At 51.4% G+C, this 17,593-nt stretch overlaps 1 protein-coding gene across 1 annotated transcript in view; it reads right to left on the reverse strand.

The window, feature by feature from the left end:
• Positions 1-285: 285 nt before the first annotated feature.
• Positions 286-17,593, reverse strand: part of CHMP4B (charged multivesicular body protein 4B) — a 48,525-nt gene continuing 31,217 nt past the window's right edge. The window contains exons 2-5 of the mRNA XM_075563767.1: positions 4,466-4,643; positions 3,080-3,194; positions 1,923-2,046; positions 286-522 (exon numbers count right to left, since the gene is read on the reverse strand). Of these exons, the coding sequence (XP_075419882.1) occupies positions 458-522; positions 1,923-2,046; positions 3,080-3,194; positions 4,466-4,643 (482 nt within the window). The 3' untranslated portion in view covers positions 286-457. The remainder of the gene's footprint in view (positions 523-1,922; positions 2,047-3,079; positions 3,195-4,465; positions 4,644-17,593) is intronic.

Raw genomic sequence — 17,593 nt, forward strand, 5'->3', positions numbered from 1 at the left:
AGGAAGGACAAGCCCATGGCTTAAGATCGGCGTCCCAGCCAGCCCACACAAGTCTTACAGAGAGTGTGCGTGTGACACCGGTCGGCGGGCTTCCAGGGTCATAGGCTACGCTTGTCCATCATTTCGACAGCCTCCGGTCAACCCCTTCCATTGCGGGTTCAGCAGTGGCGTTAGCGTAGTCCAGAAGCTCAAGGTTGGATTTGCAAATACAATTTATTTTACAGAAATTCAACATTATAAACAGCAGGCACCTCCCACCCCGCCGCCCGCCCCCCTCCCCACCCGCCCCGCTGGGTGCAGGCCATGCGATGCAGAGTGAGCAGTGATGTGGCGTGGGAGCGCAATTCAGAGCGATGGCAACCTGCCTGCACCATGTCCTGCCTGCCCTGCACACACATGCGCCTGCCCGCTGCCGCAGGCCACCAGTCTGTCTGGGCCTAGCCCGGGGCTGGACCGGTTACATGGACCCAGCCCAGGACTCCAATTCCTTCATGTCGTCATCTTCCTCTTCCTTCTTCTTGGCTGTGGAGAGGAGCAGAGGGTCATTCAGGAGGGCTGGAGGCTGTGCGCCCACCGCGTCCTGGCTGGGTGCCCGGGGCTGTGCGACATGGTGCTGACAAACTCATCCCGCCCCAGCCCCAGGTTGCACTTCTGGGCCCCAGCAGCCTCTGCTTTCCTGCAGCCTGCCCTTCCATCAGGACCATGCATGACCAGAAAGCTGCCTGAGAAAGGCAGGCAGATTTACAGAGCCCTCGCCTCCTTGGCGCCTCAGCCTGGGGGGGAAGGGAGAGCCCCAGGAGAGTCCGTCCGTGACAAGCCCCCAGACTCCACCCCCTGCTTCACAAGCCCAAGCTGCCCATGCATTGCTCCAGTGGTCGCCTCCCTATGCAGATGGGAGAATGTGTGACCACCACCTGGTCACCGACTCTCTCTCCACACCAAAGCACAGCTCCACCTCATCTAGAAGTTCTATGTCAGCGGTTCTCAACCTGTGGGTCGAAGGACGCCCGATTCATAACCGTAGCAAAATGACAGTGATGAAGTAACAATGAAAATCATGTTATGTGATGTATGTATATGTATGGATTGTGATAAGCGTTGTATGAGCCCCTAATAAAATGTTTTTTAAAAAAAGAAGAAAATAATTAGGGCAAAGAATGTACAGATGTGCTTTATACAATTGATATATGTATATGTATGGATTTTGATAAGAGTTGTATGAGCCCCTAATAAAATGTTGAAAAGAAAATCATGTTATGGTTGGGGGTCACCACACATGAGGAACTGTATGAAAGGGGAGAGGCACAGGAAGGTTGAGAACCATGGTTCTATGTGGAATATGTGTTCAGGGGTGGGGTAGGGAGGGGGAGGTTGAGGGAGAAGGTGAGAGGAAACGAGGAGGAAGAGATGAAAGTTCTGTTCTCTCAACAATGTCTATTTGCTAGTCTCTGAAGGGAGCCAACACGTCACAGCACCAAGCCTCCCTTTCTCAGTGGCCTCTACAGGCATGCACAGGGCAGCTGCTGGAGAAAGGGACAACCAAGCGCTATCCGAAGGGGGACTCTTACACACGCACACACAGACCCATAATATCTGGCAATTTCTGGAGAGTTTCTGGAAGGAAGAGTGTGTGACGAGCATCCAGTTGGTAGAAGCCAAGGATGCTCTAACACATCACAAGATAACCCCCACCCACACCACCCAAACGAAGAATTACCGGTTTCCCAAATGTCACTTGTGTCGAGGTTAAGAAACTCTGTTCTAGAGCGGGACTAAGGGCAGGTGGCATCAGCTACATGGCTATCACACCAGATCCTGCCCAGTCCTCAACCCCAAGCAAACTCAGGACTCAAATGGAAGCCAGCTGACCACCAGCTCGCTCGGCAGGGGGCAGTGGCATGGGCTGGACGCACAGTACTCACTTTGTTTCGATGGGAGGGTGACGGGAACATTTGGTAGGGGGACTGTTTCGGGTCCACTGATTTCCAGCAAATTCTTATCTAGTTCCTCCTGTTCTAGTTCCTCTAATTCTGCCATGAGTTCATCCTGTGAAAGGAAGCACAGAGTGAGGTCCACGCCGGTGAGGGCCAGCCCCTGCTGTGCTCCCGCACTGCCGGGACCTGCAGATGTCCTTCTGGGAAGATGAGAGTGGGAGGGAGGCAAACTTCAGGAGCTACGTTCTGTGGCTCCACCATGCTGGGGACGGCAGCACGCCTCTGAGCAACTGTCTGCAGGGACCTACAGACAGGGTCCTGCAATGATCTGATCCGTCCCATCTTACAAGCGGGCCCATGAGACCCAGGAAGCTGGAGCAACTGGCTTGGGGCGTCCTGAGAATGGTGGCAGCAGCAGAGCGGGGACCCAGGCTGGGTTCTGTCTGCTGTGGTTGGGCACAGGCATGTGCCGCTGTCGTGAGCATCTAGGGGAGGGACTGTGGTTTCCACCGTTTCAGAGACTCAGAGCGGGGCCGCAAGAGTAAGCACTCAGGAGCGCCTGCTGACGGGCAGCTCAATTGCTCAGTCCGCCAGACTGCAGACTCACGACAGAAAACCCTGTGCTGGGAGCCCAGGACAGGTCCCAGCTGCATTCTCAGCTACCCGATGTGAAGCCACAAACACAAGTTCAGCTCAGGGCAGAGGGCTGATCATTGGTGGACCCTCAACGAAGGCAGAATGAAATAAAGGCCTCCATCGCAGTCCCTGTATTTTATAAACCTGAGACTCACGTCGTGCCCAACTGCCACAGAACCCGGCAGGTGACTGAGACCCAGCCTGGTCCCTGGGGGGTCGGGCCATACGTTCCGTTGCCTGTGGGCAGACCCTGTCTGCCTTTCTAGGGTTCGGCATGGAACAGTGAGGGTAACTACTGACCTTTGTAGGGGTCTCAATAAAGGTGTCCTTGCTCCCCACAAGCATCCGCTTCAAACGAGGAAGAAACTCCTCAAAATCCGGACTGCATGGGGGTTCATACCCCTCCCTGTCCCAGTCTCTGGAGGGTGCGAGGTGGCGATGAGGCCAGCCCACAGGCCCGTCGGGAGGAGGCTCGGAAGTTTAGGCATGCTCCCTGCACAGCCACTCACCTCGTCAAACTCCTCTCCGAAGCCGACGGGCTTGGAAATCGCTGTTGAGATCTCCTCTGCAAGTTCCTGCTGGTCAGCAATGTCCTGCATCAACTCATCTACCTTATCGATGTCCCTAGAAACAGAATGGGCAGGGGTCACATGGCCGATCGAGCTCCCTAAGGGAGGTCTGCCAGGCAGAGGCCCACAGCCCCACGAAGAACCGGCTTCCCAGCCCCAGTCCTACAGTTACTTCCTGGGAGGGATAACCATATATGCTCGTGTATATAACGAGTTTTTCAGCACATTTTTAATACAGTTTTTGTGGTAAAATTAGGTGCCTCCGCTGATACTTGAGTATATACAGTACATCTTTTTCATCACTGCCTTCTGCCCCGATTTTAAAATACAGAAGCACAACATGAAGGCAGTGGTCAGACCCTTGGACATTACTTAGCCCAGAACCCTAAAGTAAGGCTTAGCAAAGTTAGGGCCAACAAAAAACCAAAGCCGCTACCATGGAGTCAATGCCGACTCAGCGGCCCTATTAGGAAAGGACCCTAGAACCGCCCCTGTGGGTGTCCAAGACTTGTAACTCATGATGGGCGTAGAAAGCCCTGTCTTTGCAAGTCAATAAACAGGGTAGGTGAGACCGTGGGGCTTTAACTCCTCTTTAATTACTTACGCCACCCTCGGCAGCTGAGTGTCTCTGATTCACCGAGACCCACAGGGCAGAGCAGAACTGCAACGCAGGGTCTCCAAGGTTGCACATCTTCATGGGAGAAGATGGCCTCATCTTTCTCCTAGGGAGCGGCTGGTGAGTTCAAACTACTGCCCTTGCATCAGCAGCCCAATACAAACCCATACCACCATCAGGGCTACTGTGAGCTCGTTTCTGAGGCCACTGCAAATGAGCAGCAGCCACGTGGAGGAGGAAGCACTGCTGAGGGAAAGGATACTGGCAACGGGACAGCCAAAGCCAGAGAGTCAAAGAGGAGCGAAGACCAGAGTGCCCCGAGGCCTTCAGCTCGGCATCAGGAGTCCTGGGCACGGACTCAAGTCCCACCTCTGTCCGAGCTCTCTGGGACTTTGCTTGCCCACTTAGATTATCAGAGGCCTGGGGGAGAGGACTTTCTAAGGACCTTTCTGCCTTGACACTCTCGGCTCATCACAGTAACCCGGAAATGAGTTTCATTCCAGGAGCTCTGCTTCTGAAGACAGCAAGGCAGAATCCACTTTAGAAAAAGAGTCCCACAAAACGAATGCCTATGAAACAAACTCAGGGGGCTGACTGGATATGCCTGACGGTCCACCCAAGGCCACGGCCTGGGCACAAGGTATTCCAGGGCCAGCAGGGCCCTCCCAGGCAGGTCCCATCCCCTCCCCCACCAGTGGGGGGCCACATACATGTTGTCGTGGGCAGCCTTCATGGCCTTGGCAGCGTAGCCCATGTTCTTGAGCACCTCGGTGTTGGTGTTGGCGTTCTCCAGGGCCTCCCGCTGGAACTCGATGGTGGACAGCGTGCCATCGATCTGCGCCAGCTGCTTCTCGTACCTCTTCTTGCGCTTGAGCGCCTGCAGGGCGGCTGCATAGAGAAGAGAGTGAGGGTTCAGAGCCCAGAGCAGGCATGAACCACGTCTGGGCTTCGTCTGCGCCCCAGTGGACCGGCCGCACCTCACTGTCACGGGTCATTGTCACTCCTGAGCAACCGACTGGCCCTGAGCCAATCCCACTCATGGCCACCCTGCAGGACAGAGCAGACCTGAGTCTGTAAAAAAGTCAAACTGCCTGCCTGCTCCCTTAGATTGTGAGGATTCAAAGAGACGGCGGGGCTTCACAAAGTGTGCGGGGAAATTCCAGGGTCTTTTCATTTCCCTTTTGCACACATTGTTGACACCCCTTCGTATGTCGTCGCCAAGCACAACATGAAGACGTGGAAAACCAAAACCAGCAGCTGTAACAATCACACAACTTTGAAAGACTACTTATTGTCTGCCAAAATGTAAAACTAATAATGGATGTGTTATCAAAGAGCAGGTCACCCAGGTGACACAGCTACCTCACAGCTCTGTAAACAGCTGAAATTGCCGTGAACAATATGATGACAACGCGTGGCAACGATGTCCCCGTCCTCCACCCCAGTATAAGTGCCCGTCAGTGTTCTTATTCAGGCTCCGCCCAGGCCCTGACACAGACACAGACGCATGCACGCACAGTGTCCCATCCCAGAGCTCCTGGCATAGACACACGCACGCCCCTCCCCCAGGAGCGTGGATTCTCCTTATGCCGCAGGAATGGGCCCGCCCGTGCTTCCTCCACTCACAGAAGCCAGCCTGGAACCCTGCCCCAGGGGAAAGCGGCCTTGGCCCACTCGTAAGCAGCCACATTTCCAAAACAGCAGGCAAAACACCAGGACAATTCCCGTGCCCACCCCCACCCCCCAACAAGTTAAAGAGGAAACAGAGCACACAGGGGTGCACGTTCAACTACGTCATTCTCTCTCTTCTGCAAAGAGCCCCAGCAGTTCCTATGCCTCCGTGGGGCGTAAGGAAAGTGCCCTGCAAGTCTTGGAGAGGGTCAGCCCCCAGCCCTTGACGCCGCCCCACCTGAGGCACGGTGTCACTAGGGCCGGTCTCGAGAACAGACTCTCAGATGACAGGCCCGCCTTGCTTTCCAGTGCGCCAACACACTGAAGGAGCCTGATCAAACGTTCATGAAAACATTTTACACCGTTGGCTACATTTACATTTTTAGACTGTCATCAATTCAGAATGACTTGCTTTTTCTCATACATGTTTTCATTCTCTGACCTTCATCTTACTTCAAAATCTTCCAGGCAACCCATGATCTAGAAGCGAGCCCCTAACCAGACCAGGGAGGCAAGCAAGAGCCCCTCACAGATGATAGACCAGTATCTGGCACAGTACCTGCCACCCCGCAAGTGCTTCATATATATTAAATTGACTCTCCAACCGGATCCATTCTGTGAGGTTTTCATACGCTCTATGCAGGTATGTATCTCCTACGCACCTGACTCAAGCGGAAGCAGCAACTCCTCGTTGAACACAGGCTGGAACAAGCATTTGGCAGGAAGCCCTTCCGGCATTCCTCTTGACCCATAAAGCACCTTTCCCCCACTCCAGTCTCACCACAGGAGCCCTAGTGGCGCCGTGGGTGAGGCACTGTGCTGCTAACTGCAAATCTGGCAGCTCAAACCCACCAGGAGCTCCCCGGGAGCAAGATGAGGCTGCCTGCTCCTGTCCAGAGTCACAGCCTCCAACTCCCACTGGGAGTCCGTGTCATTCGGAACCACTCTGATGACCGTGGGTTTGGGTCTTTTATTCTTGCCCTAAGATGTTCCACCTCAGCGACTGGGAAAATCCTGAGTAGACCTGCCAGGCCCTCTCTCTGTCGGTGACCGGCAAACTCCCTACAGGATGGGTCTGGCAGGGGAAGCTGATTTTTTTAAACTCTGCTCTCACTCCTGCATGAATTTCTCAACAAGTTGAGCACAGAGGCCCCCAATTAATTTTCTTCTGTAGAAATCCCTAAATATGACTCATGAATAACGTAGCCTTGAAAATAGGCCTGGGGTCGGCATGTGGGCTATGTAGTACTAATATAGGACTGATTACAGAAATATCCGCCCTTGAACCAGTCTGGGTCTTACGGACGTGAGACACTGTGGTGCACTGTACGTAATTAAACTCAAACCTCAATGCCTTCGAATCGATGCTGACTCATAGCAACCCTGTAAGACCCGGACAGACTGCTCTTGGGAGTTTCCAAGAATGTAATTCTTTAAAGGAGTAGGAAGTGTCCGTCTCTCTCCTGTGGAGAGTGGCTGGTGGTTTTGAACTGCTAACCTTATGGTTAGTTAGCAGCCCAACATGTGGGCACTACGCCACCAGGGCTCCTACAGTGTAACTTAGGCTCACACACGAAAGACTGGGAGGGATCAGCGTGATTCAACAAGTCAAGCGTCCACTCGTCCTGCAAGTTGTGACGCTTGTTGAATCCTCCCTTCCTGACCTTATTTCAGATCACTGACATCTGCTTCCTAGGCTGCCAGAGTCCAAAGAGCCAAGCCCATGTTTACATCGATTCTTACTGTTCCTAATGTCATTCCTTACACAAAACCACTGCACTGACTTGATCCTGATGCTCAGTGACATTACCCAGGACTTCCAAGTCTCTAACTCTTTATAGGAGCGCAAAGCCTCTTCTTTCTCCCAAGGAGCAGCTAGTGCACTTGAACCACCGACCTTAAGGCTTAGCAATCCAGGGTTTATCCCACAGCACCCCCAGGGCTCCTTTAATGTTGTGCCTTACATTCTGCACATGGCTAAATCTTCTTTAAGTGTAGGTTAACAAGGAGCTCACCTAAACCAAACATTCAATGAAGAAGTGCCCAAAGAAACCCCTTTCCTGTGAGGGAACTCTGTGTCACTCACACATGCAGTGGTTTACAATCTGAAATCTAATCTAGGCCAATAGAAGCTTAAAAGGTTGCTTTTAGATGGGGGGAAAATAGTCCTTGGAATCTCCATATTTAATTATGCCTTTGCTGGTTCCAAGAGAGTAATTACAGCAGCAATTACAGAATCTAATAACCAGCTTTATTGGCTCTGAAAGCTGAAGCAAAAACAACTCCAACCATGTTGAAATAAACATCGGTCTCCAGACAGTTGCTTCCTTAGATCCTCCAAACAGCTCTTCAGAGCAGAGACACAGCAGACGCCCTCAGAAGCACAGGGACCAGCAGTTCACCACGGAGAAACCATTTTCAGAGAACACATCAGTTCAATGCAACTAGATCGGAGGTTTCTTTCTCCTGGGCAAAGGCAGGCTCCACTTCTCTCTGAAGAGTTGCGGAGGATTTGCAATGTAAGAGAACATCACAATAAAAGCTCACTGCTATTGAGTCAATTCCAACTCACAGCAGGCCTATAAGGCAGAGCAGAACAGCCCCTGTGGGTTTTCAGACTGCCAAGCTACGGAAGTAGAAAGCCTCATTTTTCTCTTACAGAGCAGCTAGTGGTTTTGAACTGCTAACTGCAAGGTAACTCATTACACAACACCAGGGCTAGAGCAGTGGTTCTCAACCTTCCTAACGCTGAGACCCTTTAATACAGTTCCTCAGGTTGTGGTGACCCCCCCAATCATAACATTATTTTCGTTGCTACTTTGTAACTCTCATTTTGCTTCTGTGATGAATCAGGCGACCCCTGTGAAAGGGTCGTTCGACCCCCAGGTTGAGAACTGCTGCTCTAGAACATCTCAGTAGGTCCTACGCGGTCCTGATTGTGTTCACCCATTATTAAAGGCCCGGAATCGAGCACTGGGGGGAGGAGAGGGGCTCAGTCACACGCTCTCACTAAATGAATGTTAGGTGTCCTGGTGATGCGGTGGTTAAGCACTCAGCTATTAATCTCAAGGTCGGCGGTTTGAAGCCACCAGTCGCTCCTCTGGAGGAAGATGTGGCCGTCTGCTTTTGTCCAGATGGGAAACCTAAGGGACAGTTCTGCTAGGTCCTGTAGGGTCACTCTGAGTTGGAATCGACTCTAGAGCAACAGGTGTGTGGAGGTTGGTATCTAGTCCTTTCAGAACCAAGATTTCACAAGTGAGTTCATCTAGCAAAAGGGCTATTTTGGAGGAGGCAGGAGAAGAGTGGCCATGTTTGCTCACTCTCAGTGTGCTCCCCCACAAGCACAGATCCACTCCCGAGGGCACGCCACACAATGCACAACCAGGGCGCCCGGCTTTGCCAGCGTCCCGCTGCATGCACGGGAGGAACACCAGAGGGTCAGGGGACCTTCAGGCAGGAGAACCACACCAGACCCACAAGCTACTCACAAGCCACTTGGCTGGACCAGTGGGGGCCATCTGTCACCCGTTCTGTGTATGGGAGCAAGAAAAATTGCCCAAGTAAAAATGAGAGTTTACCACAATGCAGACAGTTATTAGTAACGGTTCCCTGCACCACATGACTTAAGAGATAGCTCCAAATGTTAACTCGCTAAGCGTCACAATCTGTTTCAGTGTCGCAGCCCTGGCAGCATTCTGTGCAATGGAGAGGTTGAGCCAGGGGCTGCTGAGCCTGCGGAGATGCAACTGCACTGAGCTGCAGCAGAGGCTGCTGCTGGAGAGCCTGGCCCTGAGAAGGAAGTGGCCCAAAACCTTCTGGACACTCAGGAGGTGGCGCCCCGGGCGTGGCTGAGGGGCAGCAGCTGGAAGCGGGGTTGCACAAAGCAAGCCAGGAGGACAGCACACCTGCTGAAGGTCAGCCTCCTGCAGCTCACCCCGAAGCTGGAGACAAGTGGACGAAGACACGACAGTCCCATCCCTTCAGCTGTGTACGTGGTGCAACTCTATCACCAGACCCATAAAACCAAGTGGGACCACCATTAAGAACCAGGTGCTCAATGGCACCCACCGCAGCCCCAGTGTGGCCCAGCCCATCCGCCCGGACCACACCCCGCCCTCCTGAAAGAACCCCAAAGCGACTCCATATGCTCTCCTAGGTTCCCCAGGTAGGGGAGAGAGAAAAAACAAAGAGACCATGGCTGGACTCTGCCTGTGTGCCGGGTACCTCCCCCGCCGCACACCCCAAGGTGCTGTGGCACCTGCCCGCAGGGGGAGAAGCTAGGGCCCTGCGATGTATACAGGGGTGGGTAGGTACCATATGGAGACGCCAGGCTCCTTTAGACACACTGCTCTCACAAACCACAACCGCACCTTCCACGCTGAGCCAGAAACCGTTCTCTCATCCCACCCAAATCACCACCCCACCGGGAGGAATTCAAGCCCGAGGTGCAGCAGGCAGCATGTCCAGAGCAGTCTCTTTCCCGGTGACGTGTTTCCCGTGGCCGGGCTAAAGTGCCCCACTTAGAGCTGGTCAAAGAGGCCCTTGTGTGGGACCGGGACAGCAGAGTCTGAAACCCCACTGACTACATACATAGCAAGCTCACGGGGAGGACCGTACTTGCCAGAACACAATTGGAGAGCAGAAGAAAGGAGCCCCACAATTAAGCACCCAGCCGACTATCAAACCGCTCCACAGTGAGCTGAGCAGCAGATGAGAGCAGGCACTGGGAGAGGCAGGTGAGGGCCAGCTGAGGCAGCTCCAGCCACACCGCTGCCCCACCATCAAGTGAGCCCAGGCAAATCACAGCACCTCACTCACCCTCAGAAAGGAAGACCCAACTCATCTAAGTGAAACAGCCAGGGGCCTTCAAAAAGCTCATGGGGAAACATCCTTCTTTTGACTCCCATTTCCAGGCAACCTCTGAAGCCCCTTGTGGATAAAGGCCAGTTGGCATCTGGTCAGCAAGAAGTGCTCACCACTGGCCGGCCCAGAGAGCACGAGGCTTGGTTGGAGACAAGACTGGGTCAGAATCGCTTGCCTGAGTGTATCTCATCAACTAAGAAGTGGGAGTGAGCCCACTGGCTAAAGGATAGACGAGATTGTTTTTGTGAAAATATCAGTGCTTTCTCTGCAGTTTGCCCGTTTTTCTCCCCCTTCTGTCCAGTCCCCCCACGCCCACCTTCCCCAGCGTCTGACACTCTCCCTGAACAGTCTCTGTGACTCCCCGCTCCTGTATGTATACAGGCATGTCCCGAAACTCAATGCCTCCCTTCAAGACAGAGCATACAGCTGGAGCCTGGGGAGGAAGTTAAACATCAACAGCTAACATTTCCAGGGGCTTCCTGGGGCCCGGTCTCGGTGGCTTCGCACTCTACACGCTATGAGGTAGGCAGTGTTATTAGCCCCATTTGCTAGCTCAAGAAATTGAGAGTGATCGCCAGCTCGAGTCTGTGGTCAGGCAGTATGAGGCTTGGGCTTAGAGCCAGGCCACCTGTCTACAAAGGGAGTTCTTACTCCCTGTAGAAGCTGCCCTAGTGGGGAGGGCCTCAGGCTGCTAAGCACACGGCGAAAGAGGAAGCTTTCGGCTCCCATGAAGAATTAGTCTTAGACACCCACAGGGGCAGGACTACTCTGTCCTGTGGGGTGTCACATGCGTCCACATGGACTCTATGGCAGTGCGTTTGTTTTGGGTTTTCTTACAGGAACAACTCCTGGGCAGGCAGTTGGCCTGCTTCCACCTAAGTAAGGCAGGGACCTAAGGACCTCTTGTGCCTTCCCCACCCCACAAGCCAATTCAGCCTGGCACCAAAGGCATCAGGGCGAGGGGGTGTCACTCAGCATTCTCAGCACCCCTCACCTACCTGGTAATCTATGTGGGTGAGCAGTGAATGCCTCTGACTGAAAGGGGCTGGGGGGGGGGGGGCACGGCATGCTGTTGTGAATTTTAAATTAGTTAAAACCTCAAGTGGTAAAACCCAACCCGTTTTATGGTCCCCTATGTACCTAAGTTGACAGTTCTACACCGCTGTGACTGTGCAATGTGCCTGCCCGGATGGAACCTCCATTTCAGGGCCCCTAACAGCAGAGATGTGGGGGTGGGAGGGACGCTCTCCAGCCTGGCTGCCCTGATAGGCTCAGTCATCCTCTCCTGCCTTCCTAGAATGGTCTCCAGATCTTTTCCCAGGGCCTAAAATGACCTTCCTTCTATACTCGGAAAGGCCCATGGACTACGGCAACAAGAACTTGGCGGGATTTCCCTAACTTCTGTCACATGTCCACTCCCCTCCCACCGTGTGAGCCTTCACTGGACTCACAGAACTTTACAACCAAAGGGTCTAGGGCTTGTTTTAGGGGTGGTGTGCCCAGGACCTCCTCTGTGACTACACCTGGAGGGAGATGGAAGGGACAGAGTGAATGGTTGGCTGCTGTTCTGGAGTGGGCCTGTGCCGGGGGTGGGGGGGAGCTGGTGTCATAAAGAGGGAGAGAAACTGGCCCGGGGAGTCAGGTCACTCAAAGAACAGTGGGGAAGCCTGTATAGCTGTTTCCCCCTGCTCCCTAGAAAGCAATGGATGGCTTCCCATGACTTGGAAGCAGGAAGGGAGGGGGTGCACTTCCCGGCCACAGCAGGCAGCCGGAGATGCGCTCTGGGTGGTGAAGGCCACCTAGGGCCAGGATAGAGGAGACGGGGTCCCAGGAAGGAAGTAGCTTGCTGTGGTGACTGAGGAGCCCGTCTGTGTGCTGGAATCCAAGGCCAAGGCTATTTCCTGCGCCAGCTGCAGAATTTCACCTCTGCAGGCTCAATCGGAGAGCCTGGGCCTCCCACAGCTGTATCTTCACTGTCCTGCATCTTACTGAAGGCGTGTCCTCATCTGCACCTCCGAACAGGACCTATTTCACACGGAGGTCCAGGTTTGGGGCTTTTTTGGCATCACGGAGTCCACACTTAGCCTGGCTAAGCAGCTCAGCAACACCAGTCTCGTGTGGAAGGACACATGAGCTTCTTCCAGTTCACTGGGCTTTCAGTGCTGCCCCACCTACCATCTCACATGTACCACGCACATGTCTAATGACCCTGACACCTGACATTCTCCGTGGAGTGTGATCTGGTCCCACCCTTTTCCTTCAGGCAGTCACCAACGTCAGTGACACAGCCAGAGGTCATGGGCATGCTTGTGCAGAGCGCCTTCTACTACTTCAGGTGAGACTTGTGCCTGGACAGAAGCTGCAACCTGGTCCTGTGATGCTGGAACTAGCTGGCTTCTGGGTCTCACTCTGCTGCGACCTAGTTATGTCACAGAGCCAGGACGTCAGCCAATGAAAGGAAGACTGCAAGCTCCCTCTAAACAAACAAACAACAGAGCTAGAGTCTGGGAAGCCCATGGGGGCAGTTCTACACCCAGTCCTATGAGGTCACTGTGGCCGAAATGGCTTGGATGGCGGCGGTACACATTAAACACACCTAACAAGGCCCCAAAGGGCAGCCTGCTAGCAAGAAAATGAAATGTGCGTAGAATGAAGGAAAAGAATATTTACAGAAATAGCCGGCTCCCAACAAGGTAAAATATACAACATCTGGCATCCCATCAAAAACCGCCAAGCATAAAAAGAAGCGGTGCAAAAGCAATCAATTGCAACTAATGCAGAACACAACTGCTCAATTAGCAAAGGCTTACCAGCATTGTGACTAGATCCCATATGTTCAAAAACGTACGGAGTAACAATGAAGATTTAAAACAAAAAGCAGAACTCCAAGAGATTAAAAGTATTAGATGGTATTAACCATACATCAGACGGTGCAGAAAGAGATGGGTGCACTTGAAGACAGCAAAAGAAACATCTCCAACGGAACAGAGAAAAAAGAATGAAAAAATTAACAAAGTGAAGATATCCATTCAAGAGCCCCGGGTTACAAACATCTGATTTATGGACAACCTGCAGTTAGGAACCAATCTTGTAAAGCCTACTAAAATTTCAAAGTACACACACAGATTCACAACCACGAATGGGTGCTGTCTGGTCAGATACAGCCACGCATGAATACTACTGTGTCTTTATGTTAAAGAAGGGTTGTGGACGCAGAAGAATCTCTTTAATGTTTTTTTTTTATGGCTAGGTACACTATATACTGCGTGAAAGCCAACACATTTGACTGACATTCAACAAACTATACCTAATTATTTAAACATATGTTCAAATTCAACTGAAGACAGACTTAGGAATGTAACTCACTAGTAATTCAAGGACTGCCTATACATGTAATTGGAGTTCTTCAAGTGAAGAGGAGGTATAAATTAAAAAATCTTTCAAGAAAAAATGGCTGAAATTTTCCAATTTAATAAAAACAATAAACCCACAAATCCAGGAAGCTCAATGGCCCCTGACACAAGAACCAGGAAGAAAACTACATCAAAGCACATCTTAATGAAATTACTCAAAATCAGTGATTAAAAGAAAGTCTGAGAAGCAGTCAAAGGAAAACACAGTGCCGTTACAAACAGAGAAACACGCAAGAACGGTAGGCAACTGCTAGCGGGCTGCTAATATTACTAGAGAGAAGCCTGCCGTAAGTTAGGGCGTAGACACATTGTCATGCACACACTAAGTTATCAAAACAAAGTGTTGGAGCTTATAAGTCAGGGGACCATTTAAACCTAACCCTGTCCATAAACACAATAAATAGAATTTTCTAGACACCCCAATTAAAAGGCAGATTGTCTGCTTGGATTGAAAAGAAGAGCACTGACTACGTCTACGCTGCCAAAAGGAACATACTGCGCCTGAAACACGCTTTGTAAGCTACAGTAGCTAGCCCATTACAGGGATAAAGAATGAAATTCCTGATGATAAAAGGGTCGGCTTTGAACAATAATGAAATTTATGTCCCTAAGAATAGAATTTTAAAATGCAAGAAGCAGAAGCTGACAGGGTTTCAAGGAAGCAGATACATTCACCACTCGAGTCGGGCTGTGCTATCTTTCTCTCAACAACCGACAGAACAAGCAGTCGGCAAAGCAGCGAGTGCCCAACAGACTGGCCGGTGCCGTCACCAAGCCTGGCCTGAATACCGCGTAGAGACAACTCAGCCACCAACAGCAGAATACTCATTGTACTACGTGTGCGCCGAGCCTGTACCACGATCGACCACACGCTCAGACGAACACAAGTCTCCACTCATGTACACACGCAATCCACACGGGGCCAGCTGTGAGGGCTGGAAACTGGATGGCTGCCTTGCACATTTTCTCCCTTGGACGGGATCGTCACTTTCCCATCGCTCTCCATTAGCAGAGGGTCTGAGCTCTTCTCTGACAGATTTCTCCCTTTTACAGGTTCCAAGCTTTGCCGGTTCTACTGTATGAAATGTGATTTCTGCCCACAATAGAATTAAATTAGAAGTGACAAACAGAAAGATCTCTGGGAAAATCTCCAAATATTAAGACTATAATAACCCCAGAAGGTTCTGGGTGGTAGAAATGGCTAACACGCTTGGCTGTTAACCAAAAGTTTAGTGGTTTGAATCCATCCAACGTCTGAAAAACTCGGTGCAGCACTGTTCTACTTTGACATACACGGAACTGCTATGAGCCGGAATCTACTCAACTACACCTGGGTTTTTTCTCTTCATTTTAAATAATGCATGGGTCAAAGAAAAAATAAATTTAAATATTTTTAACCAAATGGAAACGTAACAATTAAGATTTGTGGGATGCCATTTATGTCGCGTTTGGGAGAAATTTTATAACACTAGATATCTACATTGGAGCCCTGGTGGTACTATCGGGTACGTGTTAGGCCAGCAGTTTAAACTCACCAGCCACTTGTGGCAGAAAGATAAAGCTGTCTGTTCCCAGAAAGAGTTACAGTCTGGGAAACCCTACACAGGGCGGCCATGAGCTGGAATGGACTCGTTGGGAGTGGGCTGTTGGCTGTCATGACACTTCCTTAGTAAACCAAAGATAAAAATGAGCCCAACGAGCTCAGGGACCAGCAGGACGATGGACAATGGACTATGACAGGGGAGCAAGACTACCTAACCTCCGAAAATTATCACACCTTTTAAAGGATGGTAAGAGACTGTCAGGAGGGATAGACCCCATGCAGGAGAGAGAGAGAGAGAGAGAGAGAGAGAGAGAGAGAGAGAGAGAGAGAGAGAGAGAGAGAGAGAGAGAGAGAGAGAGAGTTGTGAGAGAATGGAGGATGGGACTCAAAAGGAGAAAGGCTTAAGAATAGACCTGCATGCTTTGCTAAAAGAGCTGCTGGCCTTGAGCCAGGGTAGTGGGAAGCCATTGAAAAGTCTGAGCCGCAGGAACATGATCAGATTTGTAATTCACATCAGGCTGCTGTGGGGAGAAAGGACTAGCAACTACTGAAATGCAGGAGGCCTGGACACCAAGGGCCTGATCTGAGGCGACACCAGCAGAGGGTGAGTCTAGAGATGCTCCAGGAAGGCTCCGTGGGCCCATAGCACCTGCTGGCACATGCAGGGGGGAGGAGGGAAAGGAGGGCGTCAGGAATGAGTGCTAAGTTTCTGACCTGAGCAGCTAGGTAGGCTAATGTCATTCAGAGAGATTAGTGCTTCAAGGGAGAGAAGATGGGATGGGGAGGTAGAACCCCTTCTTCACTGGGTCTGTTAGGGTCCTGGGTTCAAAATGCAAATTAGCACTTTAAATTTTAATGGACAGTCTATAAATCAATATGATCAATGAAGATGGAAAAGTTCAGGGACTTCTGGGCAGGCCCAATCTACGTAAATCATTCCTTGCAAAACTACAAAGAGCACAGGATTCCAGGTAACCTGTTACCATTTCTGTGTATTTCTGAAGCCCTACGCAGCTCCTTGTGGCACTGTGGTTAAGTGCTCAGCAACCAACTAAAAGGTCAGTGGTTCGAACTCACCAGCCATCCCAAGGGAGAAAGATGAGGTTGTCTGCGTCTATAAAGAGAACAACCTTGGAAACCCTATGGGGGCGATCTACCTTCTGTACTGTATGGCTGCCAGGAGTGGGAACTGCTTAGTCAGCAGTGGGTTGGGTTTGGTTCATGGGGGTTTGTAGGGAGAAGCTACAGGTACATGTTTACAAAGGCAGAGGGGAATCTCTGTACCTCACAATTAGGGAGGAGACTGGGTGAGAAAGGTACCTTTTAAACTGTTACCATTTATGTGCCTATCTAACCCAGTGGTTCTCAACCATCCTAATGCCCCAACCCTTTCATACAGTTCCTCATGTTGTGGTAACCCCCCAACCATAAGTTTGTTTTTGTTGCTACTTCCTCACTGTAATTTTACTGCTGTGATGAATCAGGCGACTCCTGTGAAAGAGCTGTTAAACCAATCGCTTCTCGGCCTTTTGGCTAAGATCAAGTGAAAGAGCTGTTAAACGCCCAAAGGGGTTGAGACCCACTGATCTAACCAAAACCAACACAAAAACAACTTAAAGATGCCGCGAGCAGCCATTTCTTCCCCACTCCCAGAAGTGGAAAGCAGTTATATTTAAGATAGCAAACTTCTACTATCACATTTAACTATGGCCTGGCCTCACCCACACTGGCCATGGTACTTTCTGCACACCTCCCCTCACGCACCAGGCCCCAGGCTTGATGCTCTTGCCAGGCTTACTGGGGATAAGCAGGTTCTTGGCCAGGGCAGCAAGGAGGCACAGCTCGCCCTTGGTTTCCGTTCCCAGGCTGGGATGCATGTGTTTCGTTTTGGACTGGCTTTTCACCCAGTTTCCAACAGAATCTACGCCAACAGGAGCCCCCTTCTTCCTGAACAAGCATGAGAACACCCCAGCAACTGAGAAGAAAGAGGGATAGGGCGACTTTGGGGGAGGCAGGAGTGTGTGTCACAGAAAGCACTTCCAGTATGTGTACCTGTTAGAAAAGCAAAGCAAAGCAAGACGGAAAACCAAAACCATCTTTTCTCCTTTTACAATCAGGGAGCCGTGAAGAGGGAGGCTGGAGGGAGAAGCCACCCTGCCTGCCCAAACGGCAGCCATGGCTGGAGGGCAAGTGGAGCGCCGGGGCGCTGTGCACTTCTGGGAAGAGGTCAGAGGCCTGGAGGCCTACTGTGTATCTCCATCTTCATACTTTCTGTAATGTACCTAGAAATGTGAGCGCCTAGGGAGCAGAAGCTGCCCTGTTTATCCTGGTAAATAGTAGGTGCTCAA

This window comes from Tenrec ecaudatus, chromosome 12 (genome assembly GCF_050624435.1).
Source record: "Tenrec ecaudatus isolate mTenEca1 chromosome 12, mTenEca1.hap1, whole genome shotgun sequence".
Taxonomy (NCBI): Eukaryota; Metazoa; Chordata; class Mammalia; order Afrosoricida; family Tenrecidae; genus Tenrec; species Tenrec ecaudatus.